Source organism: Trachemys scripta, chromosome 2, assembly GCF_013100865.1.
Source record: "Trachemys scripta elegans isolate TJP31775 chromosome 2, CAS_Tse_1.0, whole genome shotgun sequence".
Taxonomy (NCBI): Eukaryota; Metazoa; Chordata; order Testudines; family Emydidae; genus Trachemys; species Trachemys scripta.
The window spans coordinates 72722744-72744184 of NC_048299.1; the positions used below are offsets into that span (position 1 = coordinate 72722744).

Genomic DNA, 21441 nt, shown 5'->3' on the forward strand with positions numbered 1-21441 from the left:
AATACAGCACCCAGCAGATGATATACAAGTACTTTAAATTGCATGGGGCATGACAACAAAGGTATTTTTCACCCTAACTAATAGGCTAAATCTGCGAGATATTAGGGGTCAAGTACATTTTCTGACATAAAGTGAGATGGTGACAGAAATGGAACTCTTAACCACAGAACTAACCCATTATGGTTAATTCATGAAACCCAGTTTCTAAAGTTCAGAAAAACTAGGTGTGGGACCTACCTTTAGAGCAGAACTCTGTCAGTATTAGTGACCCCAGGCCATGCAAGGTTTGTATTGCTGCAAGTGGCTATGTCAGCAGAAAGCTGAATTCCCTCCAGATGTTCTAACAGAGTGAAATGTCAGTGTTTTTTACTACTTGAGCCATAGCTTTATTTATTACATCAGATACAGCAGAACACTGAAGAAAGATAATTGTAAGCATTTACACAGATTTATTCTTGGGTTATAAAATTGTTTCTCGCTGTGGTCAAAAGAATTATAGTCCTTCAGCAGGCGATAAGAGAATACTTAATGGGACTGCTAGCTGAACAAAAGCTAATTTATTTTTTTCCAAATGAGGAATTTTACAGCTGAATACTACAGGGGAAGTTACTGTTCTTTGGGATTTGTTCTATAGCAACCCAGATCTCCTAATGAAATTCAAGACTATCTACAGATGTTCAGTTTCTAGCATAAAAATCAGATATAAATTTTGTCCTGCACATGTAACAGATTCATGCCAGAGTTACATTTCATATTTGCAGTTTGCCTAACATTGGGTTCAGTGGTTCCTGTTAGGCACAGACCTTTCTTGAGGGTGGTGTGGAGCAGCATCACCCCCAGGAGAGCATTGAAGGATGCCACTTCGCTCAAAATGGTGTTTGCGGCACAGTGTGAACGTGCACACATCATACATGCAGCGAGGTCTTGCTTTGTGGAGCAAAATAATGTCCTCTGCACACTAGGGATTTCCGCGACCCCATCTGCTGATGTGACACCATTTGGGAGTCATGACCCACTGTTTGGAGCCACTAACATATTGTGTCAAATACAGTTACAGCTTTACGTAGAGTGGCTGATCCCTTCCCTTATACTTCCTGTAGAGTAGGCAGGGAAAGAGTGATTTACAGATCTCCCATTAGGAAATCTGTTAGAAAGCCAGTTTAAATCTCTTCTGGCATTAAACTGATATTCACCAAAAAAAAAAAAAAAAAAAAAACACACACACAAAAACCAATCTTTGAAATATATCCAGCCCTGCAGCAACTGCCTCCCAGCTATCAGGGACGCTGCAGGGCACCTCCAGAATGAAAGAATTTCCATCAATTGTTTCTTATATTCTGTTCTAATCTGGGAGGACACTGGGAAGAGTTGATTGTCTTCAAATCCCATGTCCACTCACTCTGAAAACTGTAGCAGATGGTTCAAAGCCTGATTCTCTACTGCCTTACACTTATGGGATAAGTGGGCTGTGTGGAGTCACATCAGAGATGGATTTTGCTGTCCTAGTCTTCGGAGTGCTCATTCTTCTCTTTCTGTTTGTTCAACAGTTTTTATGTCTGTTTTGGAGACAAAATTGTTGTATTGGACCCTCTACTCCATGGGGGTAGAGCACTGCTAAATCAGTAATTTCTTCCAGGGCCTCTCATTATTTGTATTGTGGTAGTGTCTAAAGACCCCAGCCCTCTTGTGCTAGGCGCTGTATATGCACAAAAAAGACAGTCCCTGCCCAACAAGCTTACAATCCAAGTAAAAGATGTGACAATATGGGGTTGATACCGCTTAGCTCTTCTTTCTTGATTTGTACAATAAGGCGGAGACTGAGGATAAAGTACTGTTTGACACTTGAATAAAGGATTTCTGGGGTGGGGGTGGGGGTCAGAGAGCAGTGCTCTAGAGCCTATTGTAAAACTAAGCAAATAAGATGACGTACCTCCTGGAAGACCTCTGAATACCCCCACGGTATGCATACCCCTGGTTGAGAACCACTGAGTTAGACGATAGGATGGACTGACATTCTGTTCAGTAGAGGGCAGTATTATACATACATATTAGCCTTTTATGTGAGTGTGTCCTCAGTCTGTAGATATGGCTAAGGGGATAATTTAGTTTCAGATTCTAACTTATGTAGATTTTGGTTGCAGTTGATGAGAAGTTGAGGTCTTAGCCCCCTCTTCCCTCCAAAATACAGATGTCTTCTGTGGATGAGTTTTGTCTTGAGCATGTTTAAATTATTCTGATAAAGGATCCGTTCCACAGAAATGTGAAGGATTACAGTGCAACAGTGTAAAGAGTAACATGTAGTGTTAAATAGAAAACTCTTCAACACTAACAAAGTTTATAAGAAGAATATGCTGACGTATGTCATTGTTAGAATTGTTTTGACAGATTGGTCTAAATTGTGCTCTCAGTGGGATGCTGGGGGTACAAGTGAGGGCAAAATTTTGTGCATTAAGTATAAATATTTAATAAATTCAGCCTGTTTTGAACTTTGGGGATTTTTAAGGCTATTTTATCTATCAAGCTTGTGATTTGTCAGGTGAACAAATGTTCTTAGAAAACAGAATGAAAAACTGCCATTTAAAAAAATCAAAATTTTTAATACTGCTACCTCAAGGTGTATGTTGTTTTTTCATGAGAATTTTAATTATAAAACAAAAAATTCTTTAGGTGAGTGAATCTATATTAGATGTTCTTATACTCCTCTATTATTATACTTTTTATTTAAACAGTAGTGCATTCTTATATATTAATTTTATTAAACTCACTTCTGATCTTTGGAAAACAACATATTTCTAGGTGGTTTTCAGCTAGGAGCAGGGTGGGTTGATTTAAATCAAAGCAATTGAAATCACCAATTTCAATCATGATTGAAATCAGCAAGTAGAAAGTCTTGACTTAAATAATTGCTTTTAATTGAGTTTTGCATTTGTACTTTAGTTACACCTCTACCCCGATATAACGCGACCCGATATAATACAAATTCGGATATAACGCGGTAAAGCAGCGCTCCAGGGGAGCGGGGCTGCGCACTCCAGCGGATCAAAGCAAGTTTGATATAACGCGGTTTCACCTATAACGCGGTAAGATTTTTTGGCTCCCGAGGACAGCGTTATATTGGGGTAGAGGTGTATTTTCCTGAAGAAAGGTTGATTGTCATTGGTTAAAAACTATTAAAACATATTGATTTGCAACTAAATATTGCCTTTACACTAAATTTGGTGTATCTTTTTGCTAACCAGCAATATATATAAGCAGCAATAGAGCTTAACTTACATTTATTCAGCTTCTTAATTTTTACATTTTTACTATGTTAGAAAATGGTGAATGATGCATTTCTTATGTACTAGATGACTAATTTTTTACTTGCAATTTATATCAAATTCTGTTTGGATGGAAATTCAAATTCAATTGAAATGCACAAAAAAGCATTTAAACTTTTTTATTATTATTAAATAAATCTGCCTTAAATGTGCTGGATACATAAGAAGAAAAAAGTTGATCAAAAGGTTATCAAAACATTTTTTGCATTTAAACCTGACTGGTTTATTAAACAAAGGCAATATTATCTGTAGTTAGTGAATTGAACTGGTTGTTTCTGGTCACTATGTCCTTCAAGATTTTAGAACTGGTGGATCTCCTCTTCTCACTTCTAGTTTTTATTCATAGATTTGAAAGAGGAAAACAGGCTCTCCTGCTTCTTCAATTCCCAATTGGTTTCTTAACTTTGAATGGACTAATCATTGAACTGAATTAGTTGAATAAATTGAAATAAGAAAATCTGTCTGCATCTGCAGAAGAGGCTACTGCTGTCAAAAGCTGGTTTAGCATTTCAACAAACTCTGGTTCCAGGTGCTTAGCCAGTGACTTCCCCCAGCCCACTGGCATGATTTTCTTTAAAACTTGGCAGCAAACATGTACTGCTTAATGTTATTTTATATTTACTTTAAATAATTTAATAGATGATCATAAGTTTAGGCCTTGACATGTGTTGTCAATTTCAAATTTAATTATAAATAGGTGTATTTTTAAAAGTAAACCTGTATTTAATTAAATAAAAAAATCAATATTTAAAAATTTATTTTTAACTCATAGATTTTTATCTACTCTGGCTAGAAGCAGCCATAGAAGTAAGTAGGCAAATGACCGAAGCTGCTTCTCTTTTTTTTTCTCTTTTTTTTTTTTTTTAAGTCAAGTCCTTTGTAAGTCTGCACATGACATTAAACCACAGTGAGTACAAGCTACTTGATATTCATATCGTAATGTGACAATTATATGTAGTTCACAGGTGATGGGACAAACTATAAAATTCCTCTACTTTTTTATATATTCTTTTTCATATTACGTGCATCCTACATTCTTTCCTTTGGCTAGTGGAAAAGAGGTAAATTGATTTTAGTTTGGCCCTATTGGAGGCAGATCCTCAGATTATGTACATGAGAAGTCCCAACGAATGCAATCACATGAATAAGAATATGCATATGAGTACTTGCTGGCTCAGGGCCTTGGTTTTTACAGCCTTTAATAGTTTAGGCCCTGAGTAATGTTTTCAAAAGCATTTATGTGCCTAAAACCCTGTGAAAGCTAATGGGATTTAGGCACCCCAGTCACTGAGAGCCTTTTGAAAATGTTACAGCCTGTCTGTATTTGAGATCTCTTTCTGGTTATTCACTACACTCTCAGATCTCTCCGCCTCTTGGGGATCCCACTGTTACATTTCAGGTTGGCTGGTGGCAGCGCTCTTACTAGTGGTGGGATGTTGCGGTGTGGAACTTGCTCGCTTCTGACATTTGTGTCTCTACACTTTTAAAAATTATCTCAAGATATTTATTTCAAAGGGGTTTTTGTTATCCTCACTGCTGGTTCTGTGCTCATTACTTCCTCCTTCTGTCTGTGCTAGGCCCATCTAAAGTGCTTTTTACCTGCTTGATTTTTAAATGATGTCTGTATTTGAATTTTTCTTCATATTCTGTACAGCCCTCTGAGCACCTGGGGGTTGTTAAATAAAATGTATTATTCTTATTTTGTTTTTCAGATATCACTGCTGATTGGATTCATCTGTGTAAAGAATTCACCATGGACAAATTACAGTGCATCCATCTACTTTGAAATTGTCACCATGTGTGACTTGATTATGATTCTTGTCTTTTATTTTGTCTACCTTTTCAGAGCGTACAGAATGCTCACCTGTATTAGTTGGCCACTTGCGGTAAGTGACATTGGTGGGATTGCTACCCTGCACCTCTCATGCACTAACCTCTTTAGTTACTCTATCTGGTTACTTGTGGTTTTCTCTGTTTCCCTCTCTTCTTGTCCTTCATGAATCCTTTCACCAGTCACTTCATCTTTCATCCTGCCTGCTGAACTGGAGCATGCTGGCACTCTCCCACATTCCTTGAGCCTGATTCTACTCTCCCTTACACCGGTATACATTGGAACTAACTTATCTGAAGGCAACAGAGTTACTTTGATGCAGATGAAAGAAAATTAGAGATCTTCATGTCCAGTGCTCTTCTTAAGTTAGCATTGAGCAGATGGGCCCTGAGTCAAGAAACATTTTAAAGTTAAGGATGAGTGTAAGTTAAACACATGCATAATTGTTGTTCTGTATACAGATGCTATGGAGCCCATCTTATGGGATAAGGAAGCTTTACTTCCTGGAGGGCAGAGTAATTGACAAGCTACAGATGGCCCATTTTAAAACATGCTGGAAAAAAAAAGTCTCTGGGTGTGTGGGGGGTTGTGTTTGTTTGGTATTTACTGTGCATTTGTTTCCGGTTTTAAAACTTCTTCTAAACTATGTAGTGTTTTTGGAGCTAATCTCCAGTTCTTCCTTGTTCCTTAGCAAGATTTATTTCAGCAACTTGCACAGTTACTGTCCTGTTACTTGTGCTTCCAACTGCTCAGCTGCATTGCTTTTTCTGCTATTGATCTCAAGCACTGGAGGGACTGATGACACTTGCAGGAGACAGGGTGAGGGGACAAGTGCACCATAATCATCATCATCATAATACACTTCTATACCCCAGTCTTCATCCACAGACCTCTGCAAAGACGGGTGAGCCTCATTATTATAGAGAGAGAAAAGCTGAGGTCCAGACTGGTTACGTGACTTGCCCCAGATCTCTCACACATTAGTATCAGAGCTGAACCCAGATCTGACCATTCTGCCATATGGATTGCATGCCAGTTACAAACTTTTCTGTTTTTTTCACCTTACTCTGAAAAGTGGTAGCAACTCCTTCTCTGCAGAGTTGTCTGACAACTGGGGTGTAATTTTCAGGAAAATCTCTCAACTTTTTCATCAAAACTTGAAATTTCTATGAAAAATTCTATCAGATTGTGAGTTGTGACATGTCTGACCAGCTCTACTGACCATGCCTGCAGCTATGGGAAAAGGAAAGCTTCACATCAGAAATACAGTTATTCTGTGGGATTATTTCCTATGCCATCATTCCCTTTCACTAGCTATTTTCTTCTATTTTCCTCTTCGGTTTATTTCCCTCTAACCATTCTCTTTCCTTCAAAATCCTCCATACTGTTGATGTGTTCTTTTACACTCTTTTCCTCCCCCAAAGTAATGTACTGTTGGTTGTTGGTGCAGATTCATTACTGGCTGTTGTTTTATCAGGAATTGCAGTGTTTATGAAATGTAGCATAACAAATGAATGGGTCACCAGTCTGTAGCAAGCCTGAGCCACGTCCAAAACCCCAGGTCTGCAGATCCTCATGTTTATGAGATGTTTGAAATCTGAATTTTCCAGATGGCCACAACCTTAATAACTGATCAGATCTTGGATCCATATGCCTGCATATTACAAGATAGGCAAAATTCAGATCTGAATTTTGCAGTTGGGGCTCATGTTGAACTCTGTGAATATAACCTGATATTTTGTACTTGGTTAACGCAAACAGGAAAAAGCTGTTCACTGGCTGACAGTGAATAGCTGATGAAATTGAAATCAGTGGCACCAGGATTTCACCCATTATATAGTGGAGTCTACAGTCAATGTTATACATCATTTTGGTTTTCAAACTCCACAAATTGCAGATAAATGCAAACGAAACACAAAGCTAAATACCACAGTTGTGATTATTTGGTTACTACATATAACATAACACTTATGTGAAAACAATCCTATTAGGAATTCTTAGCTCTATTGTTAAATATAGGCAAGTGCTCCTGGGAGATTGTTGGGTATCCACTGAAACGCTAAGTCAAATGTATATCTACTGCTACCTCACATGAGAATTTTGCCCTTTGAGGCTGTATAATGAGTATTACAAAGGGATCTTGCATTCTTATCATGTTAATTTCTGGAGAAAATCTAGGCAAGACTTCAATTTTCTTTCAAAGTATTTAGCCTGTTTCTACTTTGATATAACTTGTATTAGTCTTCATAGATGTGGCAATTGCATCTTTCCTGTCATGTTCATTACACTGGACAGTTACAGGCCTGATTCTTCACTGCTGATCTGATTGTGAAAAATTGGTGCAAAATACCATCAGATCATAATGGTAGCATTTTCCATCCACTTTGCACAGATGTTAGCAACTGGAGAAGATAAGTAATGGGGAATTGGGGACATTATGTTACAACTGCATGACTAGGAACTAGTTACACTACCTCATCATTGAATTAGAATTCATGTACTCCACCCTGTTCCAAATAGTCTACCATGCCGTACCAAGTCAAATATAGCACTCAACTTTCCATCCCACCCCACCGTCTGGCCATTCCTAGGATTTCCTGTAGGATGTTCCGGTCTCATCTCTTGGTTTTCCATGGCAGAGGGTCATGTCCACCTCTTTTATCCTTGTGGAATTAACACACTGTACAAACTGCAGTGAGTCAGCAGAACTTACTTAGCAGCTTTACACAGGGCTCTAACTGCCACTAGCAGGTCAATCAACAGATGAATCCTGCATCCTTGGGCGAGATCCTAGATCTTGCCACTCTGTTACAACATGCCTTCATTAAGCCTAATGACATATTAATCTGTCTCAGAATGAATTAAAAGGGGGAAAATCCTGCCAGGAAATGTTGAAATTAAAGGAGGAGTTAGACTGTTTTTGATGCAAACTCTATACATAATTCGCTAGACTGATGTCAGATTAAGGAATGTGCACATACTCCATTCTTGTTGTAGATCAGCATTAATTTTACATCTCCCCCCCCCCTTCTATTAAAGAATATATTTAGAATAGCAATCCTTCCTCCCACCCTCCAAAAAATGCACCTCCCAACTATTCAGGCCTCTTCTGTTTTTGCCTAAAGATAAATGTTACAGGTGTTGATTGTATGAGAGACCAGTTCAACCTAAATGTTCAAAAGTGACTAGTGACTTTGGGTGACCCAATTTGTGGGTGACTAATTTAGGGTTACCATATTTTACTTTTTAAAAAAGGAGGACACTCCATGGGGCCCTGGCCCCACCCCAACTCTGCCCCCTCCCCTGAACGCTCCATCCCCTGCTCCTCCCCCTCCCCTGCTTCCCGCGAATCAAATGTTCGCGGGAAGCCTGAAACAGGAAGGCAGCAGGTAAACTGGGGCTGGGTGCGGCGCGGCCCAATCCGGCCCCCCTGGCTGAGTGGTTCCCTTCGGTGGCCGGCCGGCCCAGGCCAAGAGGCTCTGGCCCCGGCATCTCCCACCCGGCTCGGCTCGGGCACTGGGGCGCCGGCCGAGCATGGCCGGCCCCGTCCCGGCCCCGTCCGAACACCGCTGGCCCCATCCCGGCCCCGGCCAGCACCCTCGGCCCTGGCCGAACACCCCCGGCTCCCGCACCGCCGGGCCCTCCCTCCCTATTTTCCCAGACATGTCTGGCTTTTGGGGATTTCTTCCCGGACGGGGATTTAAGGCCCAAAAAGCTGGACATGTCCAGGAAAATCCAGACGTATGGTAACGCTAACTAATTTGAGACACCTTAAAGGAGACTGATTCCCTTGAAAGTGCTGAGAAGCCCTTCTCTGAAAACCAGCTGAGTCAGTCACCAGTTGAGTACCCAGAACTGACTGGTAAAAGTTACTAGAGAATTTTGAAAGTGTAGGCCAAAGTTCATGTTTAATTTCTCTGTCTCTCAGTATTGTGATTACAGAAGGACCTGAACCTAAATTCTGGATCTGTATAGCCCCCAAACTTCATGGGGATTTAAAATCCACACCGACATCCAAATCTTGCAAGTGGCCCATGGTTTTTATAATGAACCAAACCAAACTCCTGGATTGAAAGCCTTCGTACGTGGGAAGTGCTTAAAATCCTGATCCAAATATTGTCACTTGGGCTTATCTCTCATTATAACCAGTGTCCTCTCAAGATATCATGTTCTATTGCACATAGATCACCTGATTAAAAGACTGTATGAATTTTCATATCTTAGCCTTTTGTTTAAAAAATTGTGTGTTGGGGGAAGCATATTAGATTTTGTTGGCTGCAGTTTCCTGAATATGATTTAGTTCCTTCCGCCAGGAAGAGAGAGACTCCTAAACAAGAAGAATTTCCCTCCAAAATACAGTTGCACATGTTCCAATCTCCAGAAAGAATCCAGTTCTGCTCCACAGAACTCATAAATAGTGATCAAGAATTCAAAGAAGCTAAGGTAGAATGGAAGAAGGAGGAAAAGGCACAAATAGCAGCATGACAGTTTGCAGTACTGATCTAGAGAGCAGAGTTGGGAGGAGTGTTTTTCTGTGTTTGGGAAGTGAATGAGATTTCACATATGTTCAGGGCTTGAGAAAAGTGTAAAGAGAAACTGGAATTTCCATCCTATGGGAAATTCTAACATATTTTAAATGTTGGTTTTGTTCTGAATTGGAATGAAAAGCTGAAATTTCCAGCAAAAAAAAAAGAAAATCTGATAAATATAGGTTCAAAATTATCACAACATTTTGTCTTGATAATATCTACTTGTTTAGATTATGATAAAATATTATAATATAAACCATGTGTATATATGATAAAATATATTGTGTATATATTATAATAAAATTAATATTTTAATATAATATAAAAGCCCACATGAAATTAATTGAAACAGTAGAGTTAAAACAAATCATTGTACCTTATCAAAATGAAATGTTTTGACATTATTCATAGTGAGAAAGGTGAAACAACTTGTTTTAACTTTTTCTCATCTAAAATGCCATTGAAATTTTCCTGCAAAATGCTTCAATTCTGACAAAAATGAGTTGGGGGAGGGGAGGAGGATGGGGGAAGACTGTCATAAAAAATGTTTCAACTAGCTCTAGCATTTAGCTGCTCTTCTGCCACATACAATGTACACTCTGCTGGAGAGATTCTTTCGAAACTTGACATTAGATTATGTGGAAACTTGTTTGTTTGGGAGGTGGGTGTCTGGTTTTGTGGGTCCTATCCTATGTCCAGTTGTGTTTGCTCTAGATCAAGCAAAATTTAGCTCTGTTAAAGACCTTATGGGGTCATGGGGGGGCGAAGCATGTTCTTCTGTTTACCCCTACACATCTGACCTACCACATCCTGAAATCTAATTCTGTTTCCTTCCCCCCTGCTGAGCTGCTCTGAAACATGCCACCACAGCCAGTCTGCCTTTTGTTTACCTGCTTGTTGGTTTGTTTAAATGCTTTTCTGATAAGTTTCCCTTCTAAACTGTGCTATGTTTGTATTTTCAGGAATTTCTCCATTATTTAATTGGTACGCTCCTGCTTCTCATTGCCTCTATTGTGGCAACGTCAAAAAGCTATAGTTCAGCAGGACTCGTAGCTGGAGCGGTAAGGCTGTTTGTTAGATCACAGTGTTTACTAGTCCTGACACTTTGTTACTCTGTTTACTATGCATTAGGGATTCATTGCTTGAAGCTTTATTTTCTTTACAATTCTATCTTGTTTGGTCTCGGTGGGTATACTGTCTTTTGGCTTGTTTCAATTAACATACCATAACTACACACACACACAAAAATTGATTACTGTGGGATTCCAGTTCCCTACATTGGGGGAGATGAGATATGTTAAAGAGGTAAAACACAAGACTCTAGGTGCTGCAAAACACAAAGAACCAATTAGTTTTGGTGAAGGATAAAGTAACTTTACTTCACTACAAAACACAGCAGTTTGTCAAATTAGCAACAAAACTTTTCATGAGCACAGCATCTCAATGCTCTGCTCATTGCATTTGCTCCCCACTTAACAGAGTCCAGTTCAAGGTCTGTGTCATGAGAACTAAAGCCCGCCATGGGATTGGCCCTAGCTACCTCTGAAGTCACCTCTGCCTCCCAGTCATGAACTTCCATAGGGACTGATTTGGGGAGGCTCCTATATATGGGAAATTGAATTTTGATGGGAATGGGATTTAGACTGTGACACTCACTCCACCAAGGCCCAGATCCTCAGAGGTATTTAGGTTCCTAAATATTTTTGAGGCTCTGGGCCTAAATGTATAATTCATCTCTTTGACTCAGCTTTCCCTTGAGTAAATGATTTACATTTACATACATTATAGAAATCTTAAAAATGAATCAAGCTACAGGCAGCAAAGGAAAAGAGTGAGATTGTTGTTTTTCTGTTTTAATTCTGTTTAAATACTTGGGAGGTATTAGCATTCAGCACACTTTTGGGTCCACAGGGTGCAATTCACCCGTGTACAGAGATCCTGCATGAGATCTATGTAACATTTAAAGCCTTCGTAAACTCTTAATTTGTGGGCTTCAGTGATTCATATGCTTCATGCAGGCATTGGGGGGGAGGGGCGGAATTTCTCCATCAATGAATAAATAATTATGGAATTTGAATGTGTGGGATTTTCTACAGTGTTGATAACTGAAGACACTTTCTTTTTACACATACCGTTTCTTTTAACAGACGTTTGGTTTCTTAGCTACATTCCTTTGCGCTTTGAGCATATGGTTATCCTACAAGATCTCATGTATTACTCAGTCAACGGGTAAGTATCAAATGTTAATACTAGGCAGAATACTTCACAAATGGAATATTTACATTTTCCATGGCAGAGTTTGTATGGAAGGATTTATTAATGTTCTGTATCATGTAGCTCAATATATTGCCAACACAGTACTTTAGCATGGTCAATTGACACAATAACTTATTAACAGCTAACAATAACAACAACATAATCATGTAATAATCAGTGAATACTCCATTTCCTCGTACCCCCAAAAAGAGTTCATAGTGGCTTCCTGCATGTTTTTTAATCAAATAAATTAATTTGCCTGTGGCAAACCAAACTGACTCTGACTTCCTTTTTAAAGATGCAGCTGTATGACTGTTTGGCCACTGCAAGATGTCTGTGCCTTTCTAAAAGGGATATCAAAGAAGAGGGTCCACCATGTGCCATGAGGAGAGAGTTGACATTCGTGTTATTGGATTATATCCAGTAGATTTGAAGATTTACTTGAACATCTTATGCAAGGAGAGAAACAACCAATGTTGGAACCAAAGAAGTTGATGTCAAAACAGTTTGATGGAGAAATCGTTTTTTCTGAGCTTTAGAGAAGTGCTCTTTCTGTCTCGTGAGCTGGTCTGTGGCTCCCAGTTACATGCAATGAGAATATTCAAACCTCCTTTGGAGAGTTGTTTAATTAGGATCTGTATAATTTTAAAGATGGAAAGATTAATTCTGATTTCCTCCATGCATTTGCAGAAGGGAAATTCTGCAAATTCACCTCTGCAAATTAATCTTGAAGGATAATTCCTTTAACAAACCAACTCTTGCACACCAGTCTTTGCCTGGGAAACCTGCCTTAAGTTCTCTTTTACTTTCTCTTTCGTTGTCATTGATATTTTTACATCTGTTTGGCCAGCATCAGAAAATACTTTTGCAGGAACTATGTCTTGGACAACTCACTGTGAATGCTCCCTTCTAACCGCAAATGTAAACTGAATTTTCTAGATGCCAAAATAATTCTGTTCCTACATTTTTTAATATACAGTCTTTTATAACCCCCCAGAAAACTCTTTTCTCTGTACTGTACAATAGGTATGGAAGAACATATGCCTAGTGGTGCACTAGGTTTGTTGCTTTCCTCCTCATATATATGTATTTGCATATTTCCATTCTCCCTTCCACAGAAATAACCCATAGAGAGGGAAACTGAGTTTCCCAGAAATTATTCTCTCGGCGGGAGGGAGAAGGGGGGGAGGGAGAGTGTGCGTGAGTGCCTGCGTGCATTTCCCCTAGAGTAGAACCATCTGGCTCCTCCTACTTAACCTACAATCTGTATGGATGCCCCTTATCTCTGCTCTGTTAGAGCTGTTCTTTCAGGGACACTGTGTCTAGTGTGGTTGTTTCTGGATTCCTCCTAAAGTGGGGTTTCAGAGCAGGAAGAGGGAAACAGTGCCAGTTAATGCAACCTAATTCTGCACTTACCTTTTTCTGTCCCCCTCTGCAGTTCTGGAGAGGAGCAAATCCAGAGCTCCCCCGCCCTGCCCTTTTCCTAATTTATCTCCCCAGAGCCAGAAATTCCCAGAGCCCTTTTCAAGAAAAGGGGAAGTGTGGCAGAGCTCTCCTCTTCCTGAGTTTGTAAATGAAATTGTGACTGACCTAATTTTGATATTTGTATTAGAATATTATTGCAGTGTAAACCTGGCTCATGAAACAGCCAGGGGTAAATGTGCCTTAAATGTTACAGATTTTTAACAACATCCTACTCTGGCCTGCCTTTGTGCCTTACAGCTGTGTCTGGTATTTGTTCTCTCACTGCAGATAGGATGTCTTTTTTTAATTGTGTGAATTTAGTGCTCAGGAATAGTTCTGCCGCTCAGGAGAACATAGTCCCCTATTTATCTACAGCCCACAGGTAGTAAGGGCGCATGCTTCCTTGCTGTGCCTTGCCAGTACACCTCAGCCATGACTGGGCAGGTCTGAGAAGAGTTCATTCTCTGTGCCTGCTCTGCTGAAAATGCCAACACCAGGGCCGATGCTATGTGTGATCATACTCACTCACTGACTAAGCCCCCCTGCGTAATTTTACTTTCGGTGGCTGGTCACTGATCATGATTTGGATTAGGGCCCTAGAGGTTTAAGGACAGATTTCTTCCAGGCCCAGAAGATGAGTACACCTCTACCCCGATAACACGAATTCAGATATAACGCAGTAAAGCAGCGCTCCGGGGGGGCGGGGCTGTGCACTCCAGCAGATCAAAGCAAGTTCGATATAACGCAGTTTCACCTATAACGTGGTAAGATTTTTTTTTTTTTTTGGGCTCCCAAGGACCGCGTTATATCGGGGTAGAGGTGTATGTAATAGTAGTGATATACTACTTCTCTTCCCCTCCTGTGAAGGGAATGCTCACTCAGTTACTATGACATTCCCCAGGCCCTCTCCCCTACCCAGCCACGTGGAAATAGACTTCTGACACGGCAAAGCCAACTACACACTGTCCTACATAGGCAGCTTCCACATCCTCACTGACTATAGTAGCCAGGCAGAATAGCCTGTAGACAAGCAGCGATTAGCCGAGAATTCTAACAAGAAGCTGAGATCTCTTAGAACAAAGCTGGTTCCCACAGCTCTCAGTCCATCCATCTTTCCTAGGCAGCTTTCTTCCATACTGGAATCGTGTCTCTGACCCCTGTGCTGCATTGCCATTGGTGTCCCCCTCCCCTCCAGACACCTCCCCCTGCCACTAGGTTGAAAAAATCCCCAACTAGGAGTTCAGTGCCCCCTAAAGGCCATAGCATTTCTGGATATCATTCTGTGATGGCTTGAAATGTGTTTTCTGGAGAACTAATGGAAACTCCCCCTTTGGCTTGCATCTGTATGCAGAACAAAATGCTGTGAATTTGCTATATAATATTGAATACAAGTGTTTAAAAATGAATGATACATTTGTCTTGTAGAAGATAATGACTTGAGAATGCGCCTTTGTGGTTAGAGGATGCCTATGCAGTTTGTGACAGCTTAATTCTCCTTTTAATTGCTTTAAAATTGTTCAGTTTCTCATTGCGCATCTTTCAAATAGCGGTTGCATGTGTTCTGTAAAAGCAGTTGAGAGACATGCTTCAAAAAAGGGCTGAGAGGAGGAGCAGCAGATTACTGTGTCAAACATGCACCCTCTAAGAGCAAATCACTATGCGAGTGTAGTTAGTATGCTGCCTCTGCCAAAGAAGGCTAGAAGAATTCCAGAGATGATACCAAACAATGGTACCTGATGCAGATACTGTGACTGAAGGATTTTCAGCAGGGTGCAGAAACCCATTGCTCACTACAGAATTCCAACTTGAGCACAGGAGGGGTCTCCTTTAACTGTCACCTGTCATAACTATGGTAATGAAGATGCTAACAAATATTAACGGTCATCAAGTTGTTGCACACCTGAAGGAGCAACAAGATAGAGCTGGAGAAGTGCTTCTTTTTAGCCTCTCGTCCATTATTTTCATATTTCACATCCTCTTTCCTTCTGAGTATACATTCTGCTAAAGCCAAAGGAAAATATTATGAATTGTAACCTGAGCCTGAGGAAGGTGGCATCAATTTGCAGCTGAATCACGTAGCTTAAGATGAAGTATTTAATGCTCAGACCTGTAGTCTCCATAGCCCATACAGGAGGAAAGCTGCAGCCTGGTCTATTTATACTTAAGGTGCTTCAGGCTTTATGCTCTGTCAAGGTGATAATGCAACTCTCAGCTACGTAAAGTAGGGCCATCCTGCTCTAAGATGTATATACCAACGTTTGAGGTGACAATCGATCTGCATGGCTTATACACACTGCTGTCGATATTCTTCTGGTTAAAGCTTAGCACACACTTTTGGTGCCTGTCTCCTGTTGTCCCTTTTAGGCATATCAGGGTGCTGGGCTATATTTCCACTTAAACTATCAGGAACTCTCATCAAGTGGAAGTCTCACCTTCAGCGCACTTTGCTGTAGGTCCCACCTCACAGCCTGTGTTAGTTCCCAGTACCCTCAAGCTGAATGGTGGCCCATGGAGTGCAGGAGCCAGGGTTGTGTAACTCTTGCAGGATTACAGCTGTACTAGAAGAAAAGCAGTGAAGGATTCCTTTGTATAGGAACAATTGTAATAAAAACCTTATTAGTGACCAGTGAGTTAGCCAAGAGGAATGGCAGGAGCTGGCTCCAAAGCACAAGAACCAAGTGGGCCATTCACCCCAGCAATGAAGTTCAAAAAGGGTCTGGTTGTCCTGTACAGGGGCTCTTCTTTCGGATCTGCAGTACATCACACTTTTTTTTTTTTTTTTTTTTTTTTCTTTGCACGAAACCTTTGCCGGGGCTGATTCACATTTCCTACTGTTATTGTGTCAGTAATTGTTTCTTTGGCTGCAACAGCTGAACCACTGAAGGACCAGATTGCCTCTTTACCTTTGTGGGTTTAGTACAGCTTATTTGCCTTACATACAGCACTTCAGTGGGGTCTCACAGCCTGGCACTGGTAAAGCTAACAAGCCTGTAGGCCTTTCATGAGATGGGGCCTATTTGAGCCTTGAGCACCCATCACTAGCTGCTGTTAGCAGTATATCAATGATCCAGAAGAGCTCAGCATACTGGAACAGAAGCTGGATAGTGTATGTCTATCTAAAGGCTCTGGCTACCAGCAAGAGACATTCTAAGGCTCTGTCTACACTTAAAATGCTACAGCCTGGCAGCTGTGCACTGTAGTGCAGGCACTTAGTGCAGTACCGCATGTTAATCCACCTCCTCAAGAGGTGGTAGCTAGGTTGACAGAGGAATTCTCCTATCCACCTAGTGTGGTCTACAGCAGGGGTTAGGCTGACATAGCTATGTGCTCTCAGGCATGTGGATTTTTCATGCTGAGATGTAGCTATGCCAATGTGAGTTTAGACCAGCTCCGGTCCTCTACTCATGCATGGCTTTCTTCTTCATGAACCACGACCAAAACAAGCACACAGTGCTGAAGTTGTGGCAATTAAAGATATAGGGGTGGCAAAGAACTCCATTCATACCTGCTGTTCAGTAGTTTGTCAGACATCAGAGCTTTACAGTTAGGTCCAAACCCTATTAAGCTAGGAACATCATTTTGTTGACTCATAAACATTACTGAATAATGGTGGAGGGGCTTATCTCAAACTGAATATCAATCACTCATTGCCTTCTGGCCTGTGTATATAATTCCACCTGCTGCTGTATTACTATAAATAAAAATGGACATAATACACTTCTGGCTTCCATGTATAGGGTATGACCTGAAACCCAGGTAAGCTGCCCAGGAAGTCAACCCCTGCTCCCACACTTCCTTGAGGTCCCCAAAGGCTTGCTAAAATCTCCCATAAGCTACTGCTTCAGGAACTGTGTGCCTGATAGCCCGCGGAAGTGTTCACTCTGCTGCCCTCCAACAACCTCACAAAGCATACCTACAGCCAAACAGACCGGGAAGTGCAGACACACAGCTCTGGTGCTCGTTACACTGGTGCAACATCATGGTTTAGTTACTAGCCTGCAGCAAATAAGAGAGCAGGTGCTTAACTGCAGCTCAGAAACAAACATGCAGGTGTCTACATTGAGAATTTTGGGCCATTTTCCCACTCTTGTTCTACCACAGGTGGAAGCAACAATGGAGGCTGGAGTGCAGACAGGAGGCAGGTGTTTTTTAGTAACCAACCCCCTATTCTGAATGGGGCTAGAAAACACTGGGGTAAAGCACACCTGCATCCTGTCTGCACAATGGGCACTGACTGAACTGCACACTATGGTGAATTTCATGTCCTGCCTGTGCTTGTATAAACGGTCCAAGAAAGCATGAGCGTACATGCATATATGCTGAAGACAAGCAATGGGAAGTAACTGGCCACAAATTCTGGCTGCTGATGTGTCATTTATTAAATACTTGGTGAGAAACCTGAGTGCCAGGCCCAGCTGTCTATACTGCTGAGCCATCTGCAGAACACATTATGAACCAGGTACTCGACTTAAGGTAAGTTTGCGAGAGGGGCTTGATGGCAGTTATTAAGCATACCCCAGCTGCAGGAACGCGCACATATTTGCTACAACACAGAAGTCATTGCTGAGTAATGCCCTTTCCCAGCTGGTAATAAATACCCAACCAAATTTGCTCTGATTTGCTATTTACTAGGCATTAATCTAGCTGGGAGGGGGATGGAAAGCAAGCTAAAGGAGTGCTATAGCACGAGGCCTTGCCTGCCAAAGAGGAAATTCCTCTCCTCCCTCCAGCCCTCACACTGGGACTTTGATTTTAATAATAAAAACAAAAAAATTAAAAAGGCCTGCCTTTTCTGTTTCCCTCCTACAGTCTAACTAATTACTAGTTCATATGACCTCATCATCCCTCTGATTAGGGCTGCTGTATGGTCATGGCAATTTTTCTGAGTCACAAGGTGAAAAGGGCTAAAGCTACATCACTGTACCAAAACAAAAGTCAGATGGTGCATTGTGACTCTGCTAACCTCTGTGTTTCTACTGAAATGTGGGGAATGAAACCACAGAAGGTGCAGTAATAGTTACAGACAGTGGAGGTCATATCCCCAAGTTGATCCCATTTAAAAAAAAAAAATTTTTTTTTCACCTGGCAGAAACTAAAAAGCTTCCCCACCCCCAGGTCTGAAAACCCTCCCTGGGAAATCATTCATCTGAGCCTTTTGTTTTCAAAAGGCCTAGAGACCATACTGAGAAATGAGGTGCAAGTTAGAAATCAGTTCGCACTAGTGAAATATCAAGTATGCTCATTTAGCAACTCACCAAGAGAAGGATTGTGAGAAACTAAAACTAGGAGGCAGGGGAGGACTTGGAAAGTTGTTAATACCAAACAATTCTCATTGATGGATTTCTTTTGCCCTCTTGTGGGCAAACTTTTCTGCTGCAGCTTTCTCTGCTGGCTTATTAATGTAACCTATGAAAACAGGGGCCTGGGCTGACAGCACACAGGGAATGACAGAACGTACATGCAGCCTCTAACATTTGGAGGGTGAGTAACCACACAGAAAGCAGAAGGCTCCTTTGTGCCACCAGAAGAATATAGGGCACTTAAAACTAGCTCACGTTCTCAACACCAAATGGTAATTGTCAATCTTTACCAGCAAAATAGAGGCAGCTGCATAGACTACAAAAAAGGCCTAAAGCTAGCATCCTCTTTAAATGGGAGAGCCCACGCTATTCTGGTTGCTTGGAGCACACACACAAGTGCCCAGCTCCTTTGAGGAAGAAAGAAGATTCTTAGATATTGACTGAATTAAAGTATACATGGGACTATTCTGAATAAGCTGATCTGAGAAAGCCTGGCTTGCTCAGGGGACAGGCAGATAAAGGAAGAGTTTAGGAGTACAAGTCTTATTGAAAGTCAGTGGGACTTGTGCCCCTAATTCCCACAGGCTCCTTCAGAAATCTCATGTAAAGAGTCTTCCAAAGCACATTTTTGAAAATTAATGGAAGACAAAACATTAATAGCCATAGATTTTACAAGAGATGGATTTAGTCAAAAGGGGGAGAAGTAATTTTATAGGTACAGTATATTGAGGGCTTTAGGCCTCTATGACCCAACCACCAACTTCTCTTTCACAGTCACACACATTCCCTACCCCCCAAGCTTGGTCACCATCATCATTTCTTCATCTTTGGTCTCATCTCACTCCAACACCTGTGGGCCTCAGCTGACAGGGAATTTCCTAGCCACCATCACCAGGAGCTGCTCTTCATCTCCTGGCCTGACTTACCTCGTGTGTGTGGCCATGACAGGCTCATACCAACAGTCTCAAGCTGGTGGGCGAGAAAGTAAGCATACCATAATTGCAGAAGTAGGGAAGATCTCATACAGACAGGAATAGTGAAAAGTAGGATGTGCTGTGATTACACAGAGGTGGAAGGACCTCATCATAAACAGAAGGATGTAGATAGGGTCCAAAGAAACCTAGGGCTTACCCTTATGGCTGTGCCCAGCCTGTACAACGGAGGGTACATTGGCAGCTTACCAGGAAGCAGAAGGTCACATCTAACCTGAATATAATTCTGAGAAATGTTGACAGATTAACACACAAACCTATTTGTGTCTCCCATGTGTCTAAAAGATTAAGAGAAATTGCTCCTTTGAATTCACTAGGAATAAAACCATGTGATTGATCTGCTTGGTGTCCACTCTTGAGTGTTAGAGAGGAAGGATGGGCTGCATTGCATGAGCGCGTAGGCGGCATGTCGTGCTCCTTGCTCTAAAGGAGCACGTAGGTGGCATGTCATGCTCCTTGCTCTAAAGAGGAAGCTCTCCCTCCTACCCTAAACTAAAGAAATTGACCTCTGCAATTAACTGCAGATGGATGAATCATAGCATACAGGTGCTACCTGCATATTATCTAGTGAGCCAACAGATTAGAGGCATATTCTGCTTTGTTACACTGGAATAACTCCACTGACTGTACAGGAGTTACTCAGGGGCAAAGCCCTGCTGCGTCTCACTATGTCAACAGTAATATGGACTTTGTACTTATGAACAAGTTGCACTGCCCTTCCCACTATTCTAGATACCTTCATTTTCTATAAATCCACAGCTGTGTTACTCTTCCGTTACATTATTGTGCCTTGTTTCTTGTGCTTGTGGCTAATTGTTCCAGTCACACTTGTCTCAAGTTAAACCCTTTCCAAATTTACAAGAATTTTTTTTGTCCCTGCAATCCCTAGCAGAATGCTATGTTCACCAAGGCCCCATTGACTTTCAGCGGAGACAGGTTTCACCCCTCTGGTCATGATACAAAAACTGAGGTACACTTCACCCTTTATACCAATTTCAATGCATATGGTGAAGAAAGAGGTGCGTAGTTATACCATGCTCACATGGTTTGTGAAAAAATAAGTAAAAAAGAAGCCTTAGAGAGAAAGGTGCATCTCTGTCACCATTACATGGGAGCAATAATATAAACACACTCGGTGGAGTGGAAGGAACTTCCAGAACAATGAAAACAGAAATAGGAGAAAAATGTAAAAAGCTATTTCCGCAAAAACCTGCATATTTGACTTCGAATTTTTTTAGCACTTAGAGAAGCATTTTCAAAACAGATCTAATTTCAATCTTACCCAGCCGAGTAGTTTGATCATTCTTCTCTAAACTAGGATAAATGTATCCCTACAGCTACCTTTTCATTTCTGAGCCTTCTTAATATTTTTAGCACAATATTTTTCAATGTCACAAATATTGAACATCTTTCAGAAGATAATTTGTGGGAACTTCCACTGAAAATGTCCAACTTTGTAAGACTGTAAGATGAACACTTCTCCCCAGTCCAAGGACAACGGAAACCCTCTCCATCAAATGGCAAATGACCCTAACTAGAAACAAAGGAGGAAGCAATTTCCTTCATTTTCCTCTAGCAGAAGTGGCTATTAATGCCAAATTATTAGTAGATGAGATGAGAAAGATTGTAAGCAAGTTACTTACTAATATTTTATTTAAAATTATTAAAATATTTTAGAAACCCCGTAAAAAAGCATAGCACATTTAAAAGGCCACAGGTTTAGAATGGAAAATTCTTTATGTATTTTGA

The 21441-nt window shown here is 40.9% G+C and overlaps 1 protein-coding gene across 1 annotated transcript in view; it reads left to right on the top strand.

Annotated features, from left to right (window-relative positions):
- Positions 1–13547, top strand: part of CMTM7 (CKLF like MARVEL transmembrane domain containing 7) — a 32793-nt gene extending 19246 nt beyond the window's left edge. Inside the window, exons 2-5 of the mRNA XM_034760847.1 lie at positions 5033–5206; positions 10643–10741; positions 11828–11909; positions 12235–13547. Of these exons, the coding sequence (XP_034616738.1) occupies positions 5033–5206; positions 10643–10741; positions 11828–11909; positions 12235–12248 (369 nt within the window). The 3' untranslated portion in view covers positions 12249–13547. The remainder of the gene's footprint in view (positions 1–5032; positions 5207–10642; positions 10742–11827; positions 11910–12234) is intronic.
- Positions 13548–21441: the final 7894 nt, after the last annotated feature.